This window comes from Nothobranchius furzeri, chromosome 17, assembly GCF_043380555.1.
Source record: "Nothobranchius furzeri strain GRZ-AD chromosome 17, NfurGRZ-RIMD1, whole genome shotgun sequence".
Classification (NCBI taxonomy): domain Eukaryota; kingdom Metazoa; phylum Chordata; class Actinopteri; order Cyprinodontiformes; family Nothobranchiidae; genus Nothobranchius; species Nothobranchius furzeri.
The window spans coordinates 48,538,299-48,560,375 of NC_091757.1; the positions used below are offsets into that span (position 1 = coordinate 48,538,299).

Genomic DNA, 22,077 nt, shown 5'->3' on the forward strand with positions numbered 1-22,077 from the left:
ACATTAATGGTATATTTTTTTACAGTAATTTGCCCACATTTTTATTTGAGACTCGCCGAATGGCATTGAATTCACAGATAAAAAAGATGTGGGTTCAACTTTCATTTTGGAACAATTTTTCAAGCAAGGGAAGGGAATGATCTGAGCATGCAGGAGGACTGACCCATCATAAACCTTTGTCGGCTGTGCTGAAGAGAAAGGTACAGAACCAAATTATTTTATTAATTAGCTGCACGTTCTCCTGTCCTCTGTCCTCCGGGCCACACACACACACACACCCACAAGGGACTGTCTCAGCTGTTATTTTCGTTAAGGAGTGTGCACGTACAGCATGCGCGCCTCGTGCACGAGTCTCCTATTGAAGCTGCCGTTACGCTTTTGGCCTGAGGGGGCAATCGCAAGCATAAAAATTCAAAACTCCGTAAAGTCCCTTTAAAGTACTTTGTACTAGTTTGTCTTTGTTAAAGTAATGTGTATTTAGGTGCCTGTTACTTTTACTACTGAGTAGCTGCAACACACAATTACCTAGTCCTGTGTTCTTATTATTTGAAGTGCAATTGCTTATTTCAAGTAAGCTGAACCAATCAATTTTTACACTTCAAGAAACCATAAAAATATCTCACAAAAAGACGTGAAACCCCAGAAGCAGCAAACATGAGTCATTATCTAAACACCTCGAGCTATTGTGAAGCATCTGTTCTCTTTAGGAATCATGTTTCCATCTCTTAGTATTTCTTAAACTTATTTAAATCTCAGCATTAAAAACAAAACTATATATATATTTTTTTCTTTACTATTACTGTTGTCATCAATCCACCCCTCAGCTTAAAGTTTCTGTTTCCCACTTCTTATTGGTCAAATGAAGGCGTGCAACGTTTCCTCTGTAGAATCCTCCTGTGGATTTTTGCCATGAAAACACACAAGCTGCAGTTTCACATCAACAATCAGATTCAGAGATCCAACCAGCTCATGGGTGCTTTTCACTGCACATCTGTTCTACAAATCACAAGGCTTGACAAGCTCCTTTCACAAGTTCATCGTCATAGTCAGCGCTGACGGTGATCATGTGGGTGTGCGAGGCTGCGTGCACGTTCTTGTGATTTAGAAAAGCATGCTGCCATGACAAAGTGCTGTTTGTTTTAGATTAGCACCGGTGCTGCTTTGCCATCTGCGGTTACATTTCTGTTCTGCTCAGAGAAACTTGCTCATCAGACTGACAGAGAAATACAGTGGAGCGCACACAGCTTTGACTAAACCCTCTGTCTGAATCTAACACTTGTGTGGATGCCACAGACTCTCAGCTACTCTCTCAGTGCAGTCACTCCACTGTGAGCACACACACACACACACACACACCAGAATTTGTGTGTGTTGAGTGCAAGGAAGGGACTGCAATGGAGGAAGTTCAAGAGTGAAAATTAAAAGAAAATGAAAATTCAAGGCAAGCAATCAGAAAGGAAAGAGAAGCCATAATGAGATTCAGTAGAAATTATAAGAGACAGTAACATTTTTATATTTTTTCAAAGAGGTGAGGAATTTCTCTCCCTCAGCACAACCTTCGCCAGGAGAAAGACAAACCCGTACATCTCCATAAATTCACCGACACAAAAACACACAACGAATATATGTGTCATCTGTCTTCTAAAGAGGCCAAAATACCACACTTCAGCAGCAAAATGCACACACACACACACACACACACACGCGCGCGCACACACACACATTTGGCAACACATATATCAAGTCTGTCTTTAAATTTGCATTCACATTTTGCTTTGCTGATTTGAATTTCGAATGTGAACCTTCACTGCTCCAAATGTTGGCAACACAAGTGGTGCCAAAAAGTAATTTATTCCTAAAAACAACCGTATCTTTAACTTGCATGAAATTGCTTCCTCGGGACATTAGGCTCTGGAGTTTCTCACAGTCTGAGCTGTAAAATGTTCTCTAAAGTAAATTCAGCTGAATTCAAAATGCAGCCAACAGTTCCACAGACAGCTTCTGGACTGAATCAGACTCTTAAGATGAAACCTGAACCTGAACAGTATTTTTCCTAAACATGTACGTTGTCACACGTTCTGTGTGAACTCGTGAAAATGTTAGTGTGCAAGCAGAGAAAATATGTGTTAAACACTCCAAGAAGAATTAGTCTGTAAATAGACTTATATTTAGTCATCCCACATTTTTATTAGTGGAAACAAAAAGTTAAATAGCAACTGTGTTGTTTATATGTTCAGTTTAGTGTGCATGCGTGTTATTCACCAGCAGCATGTATGATAAACATTCACAGCTTCCATGTTGGCCAGGGAGGATTGATGGATGCATCATAATCAGCAAAATCCAATAAATCAAGCTGATCACAAAGGGAATTATTGAAGAAATTCCAGTATTTTGAAATCGTATTTTGTTTACTGAGTTTGTGTTTTTTTATTTTAACTTATGCAGATTTATTGTTGGAACTGAAGAATCATAATAGTCTGCATTGTAACGGAAGAAAATGCTAATGAATCTGCAAAAATAGAATAATTAACAATGCATGTTTTCACATCTACAGTTACGGTGTCATACAATCTAAAGATGAGGTGCGTTGCCATTTAAGACAGCTCTATTCTTCACAGAAGTTCATGCTGACGTGATTGTGTAAACTTTTACGCCACAACAATAAACAATTTGGCATAAAGACTGCACGAATGGCCATGAAAGTGAAATTAGAGTTGTTAGACTGTGCTCAGACTAGCTATCAGATTATAATTTTTAATAATATTAATTTCATCCAATCTACTGGCTGACTGATATCTTGCATTAAAGGCAGCAACATCTTAATGCCAAATTTTATGGTATTCCAAATTCCTGGTAGTTTCTAATTTTATTTATTTTATTTTTCTTGCATCCATTAATCCCACCTCGCTGAATGATCCAGAGACAAATTGGATTTTTGTTACGCTGACTTTTCACCTTTTCAGCCTTTTGGTCTTCACTATTTCGATATTAATAAAAGACAGAAATCGTACCTTTGATGCCAAACTTTGAGTTCCCTCCAAACTTGAGAATAACCAGCATGAGCAGGAAACCAGTGAAGGCTACAGCAGCGATGCCCACCACCACATACACCTGCAGAAAGTGACAAACCTACTCATAAAACCATCGATAGCCACATAAAACCCTAATGCTAAAATAAAGAGGTGCCGGTTGGGATGGTACATTTCTAAACAAGTACTGGAATTTAAACATAAAAACAACTAGATTGATTGGGGTGTTTTGTTTAGAAAGGTGACTCAGATAAATGAAAACCTAAAGAGGTCTGAGCAGTGCGCATCTATCAGAGAGAAACAGAGCTGCAGGAAAGCAGGAAGAGGTGACTTACAGCTACTCTGTCCTCAGGTGGCTCCAGAGGGGTAGTGTCTGGTCATGAAAACAAACAGGACAAAAGTAACTCACAACACTGATTTAAGACAGATTATGGCTCTATCCAGTTTCAGTATAACAAAGCTGTTTAGTAAAGGAGACAATTTAGATTAAATCTTTGTTTTAGCCCAGCCAGCATGCATAGACTTTAACGGGTCCATGTATGAGTCATACCATCTGGGTTCCTCTGAAAACCCATGTAGGGCCTGTTAAAACCCCAGTGGGGCCATCGTGGAAACCACAGGTGAGCCCTGTTGACACCCACGCTATCTGTCCACATATATCCTTATGGGCTCAAATATGCATGCTGGCTATTGGTAGTTAATTGAAAATGATTTAGGGTGGAAAATCACAAGCAGATCTAACGGGAATGTGGTGTAGAGATCAGTTTGGTTATAGAAAGGAAACAAAAATAGTGATAGTCATTATAACAATTTTGCAGCCAAAACTACTCAGAGTAAACATTTAACATTATTAGGAATGTTGGTTACATCAATGAGTTAAATTGGAGTGAGACAGCAGAAAGGCCCTGACGTTAACTGTAAACTAATAAAATTATATTTCACGAAAGCAGCTGAACACTGATTGTACTTTATAAAACTCATTTAACACATTTTCTCACCTTACTGAGCGTTTTACCATCTAGTATGATGATGCTCTCTGTGGTCTAGATCCTGAGCATTTCTTGAAATCTAAAATAAACATCTACTAATAACAGTGCCTGAATTATAAAGTAAGATAAAAGAAATTATGCTGAAAATTTTATAAACTTTTCTGGGGAAGATATGAGATCATTTAGTAGGCAGTTCCTGTTTTTCCCTCTTATTCGCGTAAAATTCAAATTGCGATGACGCATAGTTAGCATGTTTTTCTTAATCTCCACAGATATAACAAAATATCCATGCACTAATATATCGCAATATTTCATGTCGTGATACTAAGTCAATATTTTAAAGCAGTGTATTGATTTTTTTCAGTATTGCTACACAAACATTCATTTCTTTCCTGTGGTGCAATTTCAACTCCAACTGCTAGATGGCAGCAGTTTTTACCACTTTCATTCTGAACAATGAGATCTTGCTAATCGTGATAACACAGGATTTGTCTTGAAGCGCCTGGTCTGAGTTTTCCAATCAAATTCGGTCTTAAACATTTCAAATACTTTCTGGCTTTTAGTATTCCACTATATAAAACTATCTTCCCTGTACTGTTTTATATATATATATATATATATATATATATATATATATATATATATATATATATATATATATATATATATATATATATATATATGTATAAATATATATGTATATTTACTATATATATATGTGTATATATTTATATGTATATATAGTATATATATATATATACATATATATATATATATATATATATATATATATATACATATATATATATATATATATACTATATATATGTACATATTTATATATATATATATACTATATATATATATGTATGTATGTATCGCCAATACACACTCCTAGTCATCCACAGTTAGTTCCGACCGATTGATTTGATTGGTCAAGAGACTTTCCAAGAGTGCTGATATTGGACTATAACAGCACTGGGACTGTTTACAAACAGTATCACTCCACTGTGCACAGGAGTTCTAACCGTTATTACAGAGCTTTGTAGAAAATGTTTGTGTTGCCTAGCAACAGCCTTGTCTGAGTCTCTGTTTCGTGTTGGAACTATTTGTGTTGGTGGACCCTGATAAATGGTTAAATAAATGAACAAAACATAATCTGTTGTTGCTTATTGTTTTTATAAAAATAAAATGAGCAGGTAGAACTGTAGTATAAAAGCAATATCACACTCGAGGTCATGCGTTGTTGCTGTTTATCTACGGCACACAGCCTGCGGCCTCATGCCTACGACTGAATCACACCAGTGCTGATATTCAGCAACAATGCACGCCCTCTCATGTGATATTTGCTTAAACATATTTTTGTTCCACTATACTTTTATTTCACGTTGGGAAATGTAGCAAAAGTTAACTAAATCGGTGGTGATTAGTCAATTAAGTCAGGCTGGTTTTAGGACTGAGTGAATAAAATATTTAGCTGTACCTGTTGGTATTTCTGTTGGAAGACGCGTTGGAGAAAGAGACAGAAAGACAAATTAGATTTCAAAAACAAACATGATAACCTCTTTCATTTGTAAACGTTTTACATGCGCTACTTGACATTTACCCCGTAAACCATGCCTGTTCTCTGAGCTAGTTTAAAACACACACACACACACCAAAAACATTACAAGATGGTGTCACACAAACCAACTAAGAACACAACATGCACAAGAGCTGAAAGAAAATCACAACATTGGAAACGTATTGCAATAAACAAATGAAACAAAAAGTTGCAAAGTTGTGTAGGACTGGAACGCACCATCACCACCTCCAGAGAAAAAAGAGAGAGAAAAAAAACATTTCTAAAACGTGATGCTGATCAATTCCTGTTCAACATAAAAACTGACACTGTGGTACTGTGGGAAATGTGAGCCTTTAGCTGTTTAACATTTGATAAAAAGAAAACATTTCACTCACCATAATAGATAGGAGTGTCAGTATCTACAAAAAGGGAACAAATCCGATTACTTTCCGGTGTCCATCATTCTGCAGGAGCAGTAGCTAGTTTTCTAACAGATTAACTTTCTGCTCTGAGTTGAAGCATTTTCTCTTCAGAAGGCAGCTGCATTTGCGTAAATGACAGGAGCTCAGTCACGTTATTGTGACAACAGAGAATGGAATATCCCAAATCCTCACCTCCCCAGGGCTGCAGCATGAAGTGAGCTGAAACCATCTTTTGGTCTGACCCATATTCGTTTGTAACCACCAGCGTGTACTGTCCGTTGTTGATGTGTGTTGGGCTGTCCAGCTGCAGACAGCCGTGGTATTCTCTCTCTGTGACGTCGTGGATCATGGTCATGATGTAGTCACCCTCCGTTACCTTTTCATCATCTCGATACCACTGAAAGTACGGTTGGGGGTTTGCTGGGAAACAATGTGAAAGAATAAATGAATGCCTAATTTGTATTTCCATCTCGGCACTGGTGCAGTTTCATCACATTGAAATTAGATGTTGAGCATACTTTTAAAGGGGAAATAGGCAGTGTTGGCTTGCTTTTAGCACCCCCTAGTGTCTGTTTGAAGAACAAAAAAACCTAAACCTATCACATCGATGTGCGTTCGTCTTTTAACACCTTTATCTAACAGCTGAAATGTCTCCCCAGCTTTCCTTAGTGAGGGATGAGTCATCACTAAATTAAACAAGTCAGCTGTGTTCATGATTTAAAACATGCTGGAAGCAGACTGCAGCTCCAGGTATGTCAGCTCAATTTTTTTTCTGTCCCAACTGAATAGCCTGCCAGCCGGAAGCTGCGAGTGAAATATTCTGGCCACAGGGGGCGATGAGGCCTGGGTGGCCAGGGGGGTGGGGAGGTGTTGCTGCTGGATTGTCGGACCGGGGGGTGGGGGTGGGGGGGGGGGGGGAGTGGGGGGGACTTTGGAGCACTGGCAGAAGTTATGAAACTCCATATCGTTAGATAAGCCACAACACTCACGCTCTTTAAAAAAATATGTAAATAAATGAAAAGATAGAAAACATATTTTTTTGTTATCTTTCCCAGGTACTGTGTGCCGACCTGTCATTGTTCTTAGTAGGGATGCACCGATACCTCTTTTTTCCAAACCGATACAATACCGATACTTGAATCTGAGTACTCGCCGATGCCAATTACCGATACCAATACTTCCACCACACAAAAAAATGCAATGATTTTATTTTCTTCTCTGCTTTCAACAGGAAAAGACTGTGAGGTAGATTAAAAGTAAAATATATGAATGGAAATCATCACAAAACTAAAATATTAGGTGAACAGAAATGACAAGTTACAGTGAAGCCATTTTCAAGCAACTGCATTGGTATCGGTTCCTGGTATCGGTTAACTTTTACCGATACCGATACTGGCATTGGTATTGGCATCGGCACAGATACCGATACCAGTATCGGTATCGGTGCATCCCTAGTTCTTAGACAGATCTTTTATTCTTTTGTATTAAAAAGTTTTACAGCGTGTTTGTTTAATTGTCTTAAATACTTCTTTGCAATTGATAAACTAGTTAGTTTTAAAGCTCTATAGAAGTTTTACAGAGATTTCATCAATGTACAATGTGCATGGTCATTCTGTGAACGTTTTTTTAACTGCTCTAGAAATAAAGATGATTGGACTCTGGAAAATGTCATGATTTTAATCTGCCTTTGTTCTTCGTTCATTTAAACTTGGAACTAATTACTGCTTGCTCCGTGATTCTGATGCTACGAAAAGGTACATTTTGGGTGCAAATTGTGCAAAAAGTAATGAGTGCTGTGCTTTGTTAGTGAATCTGGCCAGTGATGTTAACTTGATTTGCATTATATCTCAGCAGCAGTTGTCACTCTGTGCATTCATTGCATTCAATTATTTTAAATTTTTCACATTTTACCAACTAAATCATATGTGAATGAATATTAAAACATCAACAAATGAGAAAGTGTGCCTTTCATACCTGCCACGCTGAAGGGGATGCACCAGTGATGGTCGGGGATTGCATCACTCAGTTTTGTGATTTTTGGTGGAACTGAATGCATGAAGCAAAAAGTAGGTTTTTAGGAAAAAATGTGTTTAATTAAAGCAGAAAAAACATGATCAGACCAAAAGTGGAATTATTGCAGCTTGTAAAAATGTTTAAGTGGTGGGAAAAATATAACGGACACATTAAACTACTTTAAGTTAAAGCTGTTTAACAGAGTAAAAACATACAAAGTATGTCCAGCAGCAGAGAGGACTCCCTCTCTCCAACGATGTTTCCAGCTGTGCAGCTGATCTTGCGGTTGTGATCCAGTGATGACAGGTTGGACAGACGCAGCACTGAAATCTGACCTGATGTCTCAATCTGAGAGAAAAAAAAAGGCAATCTGTCAAGTCAATTTATCCTGAACCTCTAAAAGATGCTGAATTTAGTCATCATAGACCCAGACGAATGTTTGTGTCTTTAATGGTAACACAAGTTGGGGAAGCTGTTGCTTGAATGTTATGCTTTAATCATCAAAACTAAGTAAGTGTCCTAAGATTTATGCAAAGATAGGATTTTGTGAGAAAAATCAAATTTTAGTTTAAGTTAAAGTCCCACTAGTTGTCACACGGATGTGTGAAATTAGTTCTCCGCATTTGACCCATCCTCAGGGGGAGCGGTGAGCTGCAGACACAGCCGCGCTTGGGAATCGTTTGGTGGTTTAACCCCCCCCCGAGTGTCAAACGGTGAGCAATTGGGTCCCATTTTTTAAATCTTTGGTATGAACCTACCAATCTTCCAGTCTCAGTGCGGAAACTGATACCGCCAGGCAACTGAGCTGGTGGCGTGTTAACATCTTATTTTACGTGATGGATCAAATATTTATGGTATGAATTTATTATTCACAGGTTGGTCAGTTCCAATAATGAGGCTAATGAGAAAAACTAGTGGCCTAGAAATCTAGACGGACAGCAGCAGAAGCAAAATGATTTTGCTCTGCATGTTGGTCTAGCCACGCTCCACTGGAACCTCTGTAGTTCTGGCTAGTCTGGTGGTGTGCCAATCAGTTTGGGCAGGATGATGCAAGAAAACAAAACTGACCCCTGCTTCACACTGCAAGCGTCAGCAGTGCAGAACGGTCTTGCTGTGTTCTAGTGCACATCAGGAGAATCTCAGTCGCGGAGCAGCTTCTCTGCCATGCTCCCCGTAGGACTCGCGAGATCACAAACTCCCTCAAGACATCATGGTTTGTTTATGCCAGTCACAATTAAACCAAAAAAAAGTAAATCACATTTGATGTCACTGTTTGATGTGATTTATGATGTTGTTCCTCTCCACTCCCAGGATTAAAGCCATGAAAAACACAGGGCTGCAGTTCTCGGAAGATGTTTGGGAATAAATAAGCTGTTAGGTCACATATGTTGATGTAATCTGCATAGATGTGAAATCACATCGCTGCAATAATCTCTTATTTTGAAAATTACAGGAGGTTTTACACTGAAACCAAATATGATTTCCTGTCAAGTCCTATGTCAACTTTAAAATTGATGTGCCCTAGAAGCGACTCGCAGCAAAAGAAAAGAACCCGATCCTATCTTTAATGGTGAGCTGCTTCTGGGACGCACCTGAGAAATTTAGCAGCTCAGCTGGTTTGAATCGCCCTCATAGATAATGGTTTGTATTTGGAGATGACGTTCCACAGCCGCTCGGCACCGCTGATGACTCCAGTGTCAAGTAGGGGTGAGACGACGGCGACTGCTCATTTGAAACAGCTTTGCCATCAACTTTGAACTGTTTAGACCTGGGCTTTTCTTTGAGTCAAGAGCAGATTGAGTTACTTAAGTCTTTTGTTTTTTAAAAAAGGAAGTACTGTATTTGTGTCTTCTTTACAGTGTATGGCAGACCTCCCTGTTGACTGACAAATCCATAACTGTGTTGTTGTTTCTTATTAAATAGCATGTGGAGACAGTTTAAAAAGCAACCGTAAAACCCGCCCCATGGCAGAGCTCTGTCTATGGGTCGTGGGCGAACTACTTATTCACATATATAGGACGGCTTGCGAGGCTGAGAACACAGGAGTACTACCAATAGGTCAATCGGATAATCATATTTGTGGCAGATAATATTAAATAAAATTAAAATAAAGACATTTATTATGATGTTTTGTTGTTTTAAATGATTTTAAATACTAATTTTAATAAAAATATAGACATACATACATATATGTAGTTATTTTTTTATGAAAATAATGTTGCTCCCTTAAATATTGTCAGTAAAATTCATGTAAAATAATGTTGTTTTTTTCTGTATATGTAAACATAAATAGAAAATGACAAATGATTTACAAATTATTCTGGAAGTTCTGTTACCTCTTCCAAAACCCAACGTATCTGCATATCATATAATATGTCTTTTTTACTTGTAGGTGCAAAATCAAAACATTCAAAGCAACTTTTAGCTTAAATAGCTGCGTGTTGAAAATCCAAACACGTTTGCATTTGTTATACTGTACATGTGTGTGTTTCTGTGTGTGCTTTGGCATGAACTGACCACGTAGTTAGAGACCAGCGCCATGTTCCAGATCAGCTCCGGCGAGGGCACACCGAAAGTGGTGCAGGTCAGCTCCACGTTCTCCCCTTCTTTTACGGTTGCTTTGGATGGACTCAGCGTTGCGGTGGGAACCTCTACATATAACCAGAGAGTAGGTCAAGAAAAAGGGGAGTAGGGGATCGTGATGGAGAGGAGAGAAGAGGAGAGGAAGGAGGTGAAGAAAGGAGCAGACTTAGGATTCAAGGCCAACTGTTGTCTTAGTTAAAACACAAGTCACGCAACGTCCCCAACAAAAAGAAGTGGAGAAGCTTCCACGCACGCACGCACGCACACACACACACACACACACACACACACACACACACACACACACACACACACACACACACACACAGAGATTAAAGGAGTAAAAGAACAACACACAGGGAAAGACTTAAGTTTCCATCTCCATGTCCTCCACTCTCTCCTGCTTTCATTAAGGCCAACTCAATCAAACACTGAGACAAAGAGACAGAGTTCAAACACAGTGATGGTTACACTGATTACTAGTGCATGTCTATAGCAGGCCAAGCACTAAATTGATTGGACACACTCTGAAGCTTCTGTCAAAGCAAAGATGCTCAGTGTGTGGCTGTGTTTGTCTCAGTGTGTGTCTACAGAGCTGACCAGGAGGTGACCTGGGCATGACCAATCCGACTCAATAAGGACCACGCCACCATTGTTTAATAACACTGCTGATAGATAGAGAGAAGAGCAGAGAAATGAAAAAGAGAGGAGAAGAAACAGGCATTGACAGCCACTGCAGATAAAGTCAGAGATATTTCTTATCACCCTCTCTCTCCCCTCCCCTCTGTAACCTCTTCTGTCCGTCAGCAGAAAGCTTATCTCCAGGGAAACCCACTTATCACTACGACAGCCTACTCAATCACCATGAGATGCTGTAAAAAACAGTCATTTTGGTGGTGGCAGGCCAGCTACCGTATCAGATTCAAATATCTTAACAGCCTCTCCATGAATCAGCCGGCTACTGCTGCTGTAACGGACTGCAGGGAACAATAGAGCCCCCAACCACCACCACCAACCCAGGGAGGCATGGTTACACAATAAAGGGAATGCATGATCCTTTTTTTTATGGCACAAATGCTTGGACCTCACCTGGACAGATTTTTGTGCTGCACAAAGAACAAGCCATGTTTCCATGGTGATCAGACCACTCCTTGCAAATCATCCAGATCAACACCCAGGAGGAAACAGTGTTTCAACCATTGAATCAGATAACTATATGAAAGAATTGAGTAAACTTCCACAATCGCAAATTTAGAATATTTAAACATGTTTTTTTTTCCTTAAAAATTGAGTCAGTATTTGCTGTTTGCTGAAAAAACGTTATTCTAGGGGTTTCTAGTCATTAGCTGAATGAGATGTGTCTGTGACAGCACAAAAGCCATCAAGGGGAGCATTTCTTTGGTTTTCCTGAATTTGACATCCCCCCCCCCCCCATAATAAGTTGTGAACGTATGGAGAATACAGTAGAGAAGGAGGCAGCTGCATATAAAATGTGCACAAGCATTCCCTGGGGAGCAGAATTAAGTCAGAGGTGTGTGAATTCTTCAGGTTCCTCCTCAGGAATCAATCTGTTTTAATTCACGGACAGAGTTCTGCTGAAACTATGTGAAACTGTTGACAAGTTGAGCCCAGTGGAATCAGGAATGTGAGCTTGTGTGTTTTGCCATAAGTGGCAGACATAATTATATGAAATGAAAGCCTTAGAAAACCGAAACTCCTGTGGAGGAGATCATTAAACAATACTCTAAGCACATTTAGATCTACATTATTTGTTCTGCAAGTGAACTTTTATTTCTTTTGAACAACTCATCTTGTGTAAAGCATCACTAGTAAAAATGCAAACAAGGTGGCGAATAATGCAACAAGTTGCTCCGGTACTCGGCTGGTGCATCCTGATTGGAATTTTAGGCTATAGCTAAAGAATTTTGTTGACCTATATAGCTGTCATTTAACAACAATAAGTCTAGTTGTTTTAAGGAACCCTGTTGCAAGTAAAATGCATCTAGGTAGTCCTAATCAATGTATTGGTGCCATACTTTATTTTTTTTAAGTGGGAATTCACTTGTTATTTCAATAAATCTGCTGTGGTCTCCGGTGTGAATAAATGTTTTGAGAGTTGTTTTCTGTGGGGAAAAAGCTCTGGAGCTTCTGGTTCAGGAAGTAGAAGTTAGTCAGAGAAGTAGGGGGTGGAAAATGATGAGGTTTGAAGTCTTTTGTTCATTACGTTTCTTATTAAATCTACTCAGGGGATGTGGAGAGGAGGGTCTGACGGATTGTCGAACCTCGGATTCAGGAGGAGCAATGTGATTTTCATTCCGGCCGTGCAACACTGGACCAGTTCTACACCCTTAAGGGGGTCCTGGAGGGTGCGTAGGAGTTTGCCCAACCAATCTACATGTGTTTTATGGATTTGGAGAAGGCGTTCAACCATGGGAGGTCCTGTGAGGGGTATTCCGTGAGTATGGGGTACCAGGCCCTCTGAATCGGGCTGTTAGGTCCCTGTATGACCGGTGTCAGAGCTTGGTCTGCATTGCAGACAGTAAGTCGGGCTTGTTTCCGGTGAGAGTTGGACTCTGCCAAGGCTACCCTTTATCACCGATTCTGTTCATAACTTTTATGGACAGGATTTCTAGGTGCAACCAAGGTGCTGAAGGGATCCGTTCTGGTGGCCTGAGGATCGGGTCTCTGCTTTTTACAGATGATGTGGTCCTGATGGTCCAGAACGTGATCTCTGGCTCCCAATTCGCAGCCGAGTGTGAAGCAGCTGGGATGAGAATCAACTCCTCTAAATCCGAGACCATGGTCTTGAGTCGAAAAAGGGTAGAATGCCTTCTCCGGGTCAGGAATGAGGTCCTGCCTCAAGTGGAGGAGTTTAACCCTCCCACTGTCCTAATGGGTTTATCCCTTGGGTCCATGTGACAGGGGTGAGGAGTGAGCACCACATCACCCCTGCCATGTGGACCTCAAGGGATAAACCATCAATCCTGCTCAATGGTCAACTTTACTCGCGGGGTCACCCATAAAACAATGGGAGGGTTAAGTATCTTGGGGTCTTGTTCACGAGTGAGGGAATGATGGAGCTTGAGATTGATAGGCGGATTGGTGCTGCATCTGCAGTGATGCGGGCGTTGTACCGGTCTGTCGTGGTGAAGAGAGAGCTGAGCTGGAAGGCAAAGCTCTCAATTTACCGGTCAATCTACGTTCCTACCCTCACCTAATCACAAGCTTTGGGTGGTGACCAAAAGAATGAGATTGCAAATACAAGCTTTAGGATTGCCCCAGAGGACCTGGTCCAAGTGGCTGGGGAGAGGGAAGTCTGGGCCTCCCTGCTCAGGCTACTGCCCCCACAACTTAACCTTGAATAAGCAGCCGAAAACGGATTGATGGATGGATATTCATGATTTGCGGACAGCTGATTGGCTAACAACAATGCAATTCTTCCGTCAGTGTTTGCCATTCTTTCTTGGTTGAAAAATGTAATGTTGATGTTCTATCTCCACAAATAACACATGCCTGAACCAGTTCCCACATAATGTGGAGTTGCTAATGCTAGTGGTTAGCTTCTACTAGCCGAGATGTGCTCTGCTCTCTGCTGGAAGCTAAATGAATAACAGCCTTCCCCGTCCATGAATGCTGGTGTCTCTAACCTCAGCATCCTTCTATTTATGTGATCATTGTCTCTCTTCTGGACGTGTCCACATCATCTTAGTCTGGCCTCACTGATCTTATTACCGAAACATCAAACACAAGTCCCTCTGATGGACTCATTCCTGACCCTATCCTCGTCACTCCCAAAGAAAACTTCAACATCTTTGGATCTGCAGCCTCCAGTTCCGACTCCTGTCTGTTCCTCGTGGACACTGTCTCCAACTCATACAACATTGCTGGTCTCACACCTTTACATTCATTCCCTGCATGCACTTCTTCACTTCTTTTCCAGAATGCTCCATTTTTTTTACTTCAACATTGTTTGATGATTTTTTTTTACTAAAAAAAATTGCTTTACTTGTCTGTTGAGTAGCAACAATTCTCCCCACCAGAACTGGTCATTAACAGTGTGGATTTCTATTTAAGTCCCATTCAAACCCTAACATTTACTTTACCACTTTTCCCATAAAAGTGATTTACCGAATTGTTTTAAGCAGCGAATCTCTTCTGTTGTTAAAGCTCTTCATAAAAGCCTCTAAAATTGTCCTATTAACAAAACTTTGTCTCTTAATGACAAAAGTGTGGCCTTGTGAGGAGCTCCAGAGGCCCAAATGGTGCAGGACAGCACTAAAAGCAATGTTTAACTTTTAATTATTGTCAATAGTGAGCTCGTGAGAAATTATGGTCACACGAATACGAGTCTGAGTGACTTTGATTTGGTTTTACAGTTTTTATGTCTTGTTTAGTTCTGTGTCAGACGAGTGTCTTCATTGAGGAGGTTTCTGTTAATAGTAGATTAATACATGTAAACAGCCTCTCCAGCCCACAGACATGAACACGAGCCATCTGGCCTTGCTGGCTGATTTGCGGCACCATTTAAGGCTCACGTCTCCGTGCTATGTCTTTGTTTGAAGATAGAAGAAGAGGGATGGCTAAGGATCCAAATCATTCCACCCAAACAGATGAACTGATGGAGACACAAACATAAAGATTGGCAGATGGAGATGGTGTACACCTGTGTTGTTGTTATGAAGGTGGTTAAGTATAGGCGGACTGGTGCTGTGTCTACAGAGATGCGGGTGTTGTACCCGTCTGTTGTGGTGAAGAGAGAGCTGAGCCGATATACCAGTCGATCTACGTTCCAACCTTCATCTATGCTCATGAGCTTTGGGTTCATGTACGTAAGACGACGAAGAGTTTTTTTTTTCTTTTGGGTGGCTGGGCTCTCTTTTAGAGATGTGGTGAGAAGCTCGGTCATCCAGGAGGGGTTTGGAGTAGATCTGCTGTTCCTCTATATTAAAAGGAACCAGTAAAGGTGGCTTGTACATCTGGTTAGGATCTCTCTTGGATACATCCTTGGTGAGGTTTTTCGAGCACATCCAACTGGTAGGAGACGTAAATGAAGACCAAGGACCTCTCTTCTTATGGGCTCGACACACGGGAGGTGACATCGCCTCTCCTCCATTCATTTTCAATGAGACATGCACGACAAAGCGATAATCGCGGGTCTCTCTCCTACTAAGCGAAACGCGAAAAATGTGCGTGTGAAATTTTGCACTCGTGCATGTGCCGTGCACGGACGACCCAGCGACGCGATCCCAGAAAGTTGAAACATTTTCAACTTTTCATCTCTGTCGCTCGGACGAGGACCAATCAACGGAGGTTTCATTCACTGACCAATGAGCGGACATTATGCTCCGCACATCTCCGAGCAAACATGAAGGAGAAGTTTATTATTATTATGTTTTATAGTAAAATCAGAAGTAAGATTTCACATAACTCTAGCAGCACCTTGTGAAACATTATATCTACCACTTTATTAACTCTGAACCGCTTAAATAACCTTAATTCCCTCCAACCTGACACAGCCAAAAAAAACTACGGAAGTTTCGATTTCGCCACGGAACAGAACGCGTAGACGGCTTTGCCGCTGGCCGCTGCCGCGGATCGCCTCCCGTGTGACAGGTAATAAAAGCGACAGCGACAAATTTCGCTGATCGCGGCCGTTTGTCGCCTCCCGTGTGTCGAGCCTATTAGGCTGCTGTCCCCGCAGCCCAACCCCAGAAGATAAGCAGGATATGGATGGAGAGATGGATCGAAGGTTACTGAATAATTCTTGATTTCCACATCAGCAGCCAAGTTACTGAAGACATTGTTCATCTAAAAGAGTTATGGAAGTAAATTATGCGGAAGTAGTTTCATGCTCCTATTTTATTGTTTCCGTCAGCATTACACTTTTACCACCTGAAGCTGTTTGAGCTTTGAGTGACACAGTAGATTGGTTTTTCTTTATTGCACAAGCAGAATAAGAGAGCAGCACTGCTTGGTGAATTAGTGCATTGGTCAGCAGCAGCAGCAGCCCTTTCTTTGGGTGGAGCTTTGGCAGTATGCTGTCTAACAGATAGAGATCAGTGTTGGCTCAGCCTCGGGGCTTCGCTGGGCATTCCCTCTCCTTTGTGCCTTCCTCACAATGTCACTCAGAAATGTTCAGACACAAGGACACACATGAATCAGACAGGGAAATGGGAAATACGGATGAGGCACCAGCAGTTTGGTCAGGATGAGTGGTTTTTGGTGTGTCACAGTTAGCCTCAGGGAGTCTTTTGACTCTCCTGCCCCACCATGTCCCCCTTCTCATATGTCACTCGGCTGGGGGTCCCCTGCCCACCACTTCAGGGGCCCCAATGTGGCTGTGCTAATGCCAAAAATAACCTCTGTTAATGGAGGGGAGGCAGAGGGGACAGATCAATAGGAGTTATCAATGTCATTGTTAGCTTCCTGTAAGCGAACTTATTGTTTGTGTCCAGAGTGCTCTCGTTGCCCCGAGCTATTCCTGACCACTCTGTCAGCAGCAGATGTGACAAAAATCCTCCCAGGTTCATCCTTTCATTTGGGCCGATTAAATTTCTCTTTAGTATTTATACATACTAAAATGTGGAGCATGTTTCTTTTTGTCCTTAAATCAAATTCCATTTTTTTTAATATGGCGATTTCAGACAGAGACACAAAAGCTGCAGAAAGCCAACAACCTGGAGACAAAGAGCAGGACCATCACAGACTAGACGGGTCAAGCTGTAATTTGACCCTGTTTATGAATAGAAGACTCCAAAATAGAAGATTCATAAAAATAACTCATGCTGCGTACATAAAGAAGACAGGAATAAAGTATCAATTAAGTGCTGACATTAATACATTAAGGCTTGATAAACATTCTTGTATGCAGATACTTCAGGTCTGTAGATGGCTCCTGACTGACAGCAAGCTTCACAATGCACTTGTGAATAAATCCACCCACTGTCAAGAATTCATAAAAAAAATATCAATTAATCAACCAACCAACCAACCAACCAATCAATCAATTAATTAATTAATTAAGGAAAATTCATAAAAGTATAAAAAAAATATTTTAACCCTCTGGAGGCAGGCGTTGCAGATTTGCAACGTTAAAACCTACCGACCTGGTTACTCCACATACCTATTTCATGAGCATTTTTTAACTCAGAAGTACCCCTGAAGGACTTATTCGTCCTTTTATCAAAACTTATTTTGAGCCCGAGAGAGTTAATTTTGGAGCTTGAAAATGTTTTTCTTTTTTTATTTGTTATTTGCAGTTCAGTACTTTCCACATAGTCATGAGATTGATGGACAAAGCCATCAGAAGCATCCTGCCTTGTTGCAGCAGGATCACCAGAGCTAAAGGACATGACGCAGATGGTCTGTATCAATCTAATTTTCAGGCTCATTGGTGTTTTCAATGTGTTAAATTGCACTAGTGTGTTTTTGGCATTGTTTTTACATCAATGTGGCCAATAAAGTCTCTTCTCAGAGCCAATGTGCATACGTCTCAGATAACACACACACACACACACACACAGTTTCTTAGTTACACATCGTCTAACTTTTAAACTCCCTCCATGTGTCATTTATCTGTTTGCAACATGAAACATTGCACATTTCAACGTGTGGAGATCAGAAGACAGCACAGCTTTGTGTAACTGAAATAGAGTGTATGCAGGGCTCTCCTTGCAGCCCCTGCAAACACACAAATCAGCAGATATGTGTAACTGATTACTGCAGTCGCTGTTGTTGCTGCATGAAATGTGTTCTTTGTACAGTAATTCTCTCAGGTGTTAACAGCAAATCTCCCTTCCCTTCTCATGCGTTCCACACACCCCCTGGGAACTGACAAAACACTTAGCACTTTTGTTTTACAGTTACAAGTCTCATGCTGCACGAGTCGCACTTAAACATAAACACATTTGTGCAAATGCACTCTGTGTACCTTTAATAAAGATGTGCCTAATACGTGCAGACTAATGGACAAATCAAAACGTTTATTTAAATAAACTTATTGCAGTAAATTCCAGTTCTCTTCAGATGCTTCAATGCTTTGTGCACTGGTCACCTAGAGCGTGTCTGTTGCCCTGTCTGTCTTTGAGTGGGGTGGGGGGGTGCGTGCGTGTGTCCTTACCACAGTTTGGCGGTGTCAGTTTGGACAGCAGCTTGCGTGCCCCTCCGTCCTCAATGCAGCGCAGCTCTTGAGTGTCTGCTTCCTCTGCCAACCACAGTTTGATCCACATGTTCTCACAGGAGCAATGCAGAGGATTCCCTGACAGGATCCTTCACACACACACACACACACACACACACACACACACACACACACACACACACACACACACACACACACACACACACACACACACATGCAAGCATGCAAAACAGCAGGAGCTACTGTAAAGATTTGACAATAATTTGTTGTTGTTGTTTGTTGTAAAACTGTGACTTATCAACTTTAAAGGCACACTTGCCAGTTGTGCTTGCCTTTAGCACCTCCTAGTGTCAGTTATTAGTTCTCTGTGGTTAAACCAAAAACAAAACTGATCTCCTCGCTGTGCGTTTGTCTTTTTAACACCTTAAAGCTGAAAGGTCTCCCCAGCCTTCATTAATGTCTGCAGGGGTGGGTCGTCACTAAATGAAACAAACCAATTGTGTTCATGATCTAAAACATGCAGGAAACGTGCTGGAAGCAGCCGCAGCGCCAGGCATGTCAGCTTCTTTTTTTCTAACTCCACAGGTGGCAGCCCAGCACACCGAATTTGCTAGTGCGATATTCTGTTTAGTGACATTTCATTAACCCTTTAAAGGGTTATTTTAGCACATACTGGCCCAAGAAAAGGATTTAAAATGTAAAAAAGTTGCATAGTATGCATTTAAAACATAATAATTATAAGATTATCTATTCATTTGATATAGATGTGCTTTACTAGATATGCTGATGATAATTTGAACTATTTCTAGGTTGGTTTCAGTAACTATCTAAGACAGTGGGGAATTCAGGGGAAGAGTCAAGTTGTAAAATGTAAAAAGATAAGTAGTTCACACAGAACCTGAGCCAGTTTAGCTTTAACAGCATAATGCTTGAGGGTTTTATTTCTTCTGGGAAAAACAAGGCTTGTAGTCTTGTTTTTTCTTTTATTTTTCTGTTCTTTCTGTTATGATCAGGTGATATTTGAATTCTTTTTTTTTTCTTTTCTAATTTTATTTTTGTATCTAAAATGGTTCTAAAGTTTCACAAAGATTTGTAGGAATGTTAGTGTTGGAGGTGCACTTTTTGAAATAAGATAACATTTCATTGCCATCAGCAGAGACAGGATGTTTATGATATAATTGGGTTCATGAATGAATTGAATCTTTGTCACCTGAACAGAAAAATAAGTTTCTTGAACCAAAAGGACGATAGACGAAACTTGCAGCTTAAGGAGACATGAAGGGAGCTGCAGGTGTCTGCTTGTCTAATTCTTAAGACCAAGACTTGGAGGAAAACCAAAGTGACACAAAAAAATGATGCCGAAGGTTGCTGCCAACTCACAAATATGAGATGTTGAGGTGTTTGAATATCCTCCAGGAGAGAGACGACAGGTTGTTATCTTTCAAATTCCTAGAAGATGAAATTTAGCCTCAGAAAATGACACAATACAGTATTGTTGCAAGAAATATAATACAACAATAAACATGTAATGTATCCTATCACAAATTGTTGTGTCCGTTGACCCCAAATAATGCAAACATGATCAATTTCTTAATGTTTTAAATAAACATTCACACATTTAACAGTATCATTATGTTTAGTATCAGGAATCAAATAAACTAAAGCGTGTTTTTGCATTTTAAAGGAACACTAACCCTCTTTATAATCTCATTAACATGAAATTATAGTTGTTTTTATTGTACTCACAGGTATTGCAGCTTGATGTTGTTCTGAAAGGCCAGCTTTGACACGTATGTTAGCCTGCTGTTGGTCACCGTTCTGACACAGATCAAATAAAATGAGTTCATCAGTAATGTCAAAAACAGAACAGGATCATGTTTAATCACCTTTGAAATCATTCTGAAAATTCAACCATTTTAATGAAAAATGTGAAGATATGTAAAATGTCAAATAAGAATAATAGGAAAATGACACTGAGACAGAAAAGCTCAGGAGAGGTATAGTGTAACGCTGGAGGGGGCATGTTGGTAAGAAAATACTACAAACATTCTGTAAGTGTTTAAAAATTTTGTGAGAAATTACAATAATATAACAACAGCATTTTATTTTCAGTTAGTTTGGATGTAACAGCTTTCAGTTAGTTTCAAAATATAACCATTTTGCAAAAAATGAGTTATATGCTATATTTATCTCAAGGACAACAACATGAAAAATATTTGTTTTAGCATTAATTTTAAATTTAAGATAAATTTATTCACATGCTTTGGTTACACATCTTACATTAAAATAAATCACCACAAAAAAAATCAGTACTCATAATATTTAGTCTTTGCCATCACCAGGGGGGGTACTGGTCCACCCCGGACCTCCCCACAACCTTCCCTGGAAAAGCTGTTAAAGTTATATTAGCATCAAATTACTGTATGGACAAATTATCTCTTCACAAAAGGTAAGCTAGTATAATTTGATATATACATTTTCATTTATTTATAGGATCAAATGTACCTAACCAGGTCAGTGGCCTACTGGTATGACTGGGATTGGATTGGGGGATTAAACCACCAAATGGTTTCTGAGCGCAGCTGTGTCTGCAGCTCACCACTCCCCCAGGGGAGGGGTCAAATGCAGAGAACAAATTTCACAGTTTGATAACTAGTGGGACTTTAACTTTAACTTTAAAGTAATCATTCCGATTTGTTTACAGTGCATTTCTGTCTGTTTGATCAAGGCTAACGTAGAAATGGAATGCTGCCATCTTTACACAACTCAAGAAATCTCATTTAAAAAATGTTTGTATCATATTTGTTCTCACATACCATAAATATTCTGGTGGAATTATTGTTCCTGCCAGCTCGCCAGCCTGCACCAGGAATACAATGCTAGCTGCTGCTATAGCGACTTACACTAATGAATAACCAATTAATGCTAAACCGCAACAAGATAAAAATACAATTTACACACACTTTTAAAAGCGTTCCAATACTTCTGAGATGACAGTAATCCGCTTTGGGCGTCATCCCACTCAAACTAGCTGTTAGCTCATCAATCCCATCAAAATAATTGAGACAATTTAAACCTGACAAATTTATACAAACGTTTGTGCAGAAGCCAGTCTTAAAAAGCAGCTATCCCTTTAATACATGAGCACATCAATGCTGCTGACAGCTATTTGAAGGAGACTTAACCCCAGATTTAATGAGGTCAGCTCTAATCGACAGTCTTCCCCTTTCAAAACAAAACTATAAACAGTGTTCACTCTATTTTTCTGCAACTGGTCCAACACAAATTAAAAGCATATGTTTGACCTTGATTAGGAAACTGTTGTTTTCTACACTAT

The 22,077-nt window shown here is 40.1% G+C and overlaps 1 protein-coding gene across 4 annotated transcripts in view; it reads right to left on the reverse strand.

Annotated features, from left to right (window-relative positions):
• The window catches only part of ntrk2a (neurotrophic tyrosine kinase, receptor, type 2a), a 117,430-nt gene that overhangs the window by 91,944 nt on the left and 3,409 nt on the right, over nt 1-22,077 (reverse strand). For 2 of the 4 annotated variants that reach the window (XM_070546124.1, XM_070546125.1), the window contains exons 3-13: nt 20,487-20,558; nt 20,121-20,189; nt 18,720-18,868; nt 10,535-10,668; nt 8,233-8,365; nt 7,979-8,050; nt 6,197-6,424; nt 5,978-6,001; nt 5,502-5,513; nt 3,365-3,402; nt 3,012-3,111 (exon numbers count right to left, since the gene is read on the reverse strand). In XM_070546124.1, coding sequence (XP_070402225.1) covers nt 3,012-3,111; nt 3,365-3,402; nt 5,502-5,513; nt 5,978-6,001; nt 6,197-6,424; nt 7,979-8,050; nt 8,233-8,365; nt 10,535-10,668; nt 18,720-18,868; nt 20,121-20,189; nt 20,487-20,558 — 1,031 coding nt within the window. The remainder of the gene's footprint in view (nt 1-3,011; nt 3,112-3,364; nt 3,403-5,501; nt 5,514-5,977; nt 6,002-6,196; nt 6,425-7,978; nt 8,051-8,232; nt 8,366-10,534; nt 10,669-18,719; nt 18,869-20,120; nt 20,190-20,486; nt 20,559-22,077) is intronic. The other 2 variants (XM_070546126.1, XM_070546127.1) reach the window with 1 other exon arrangement.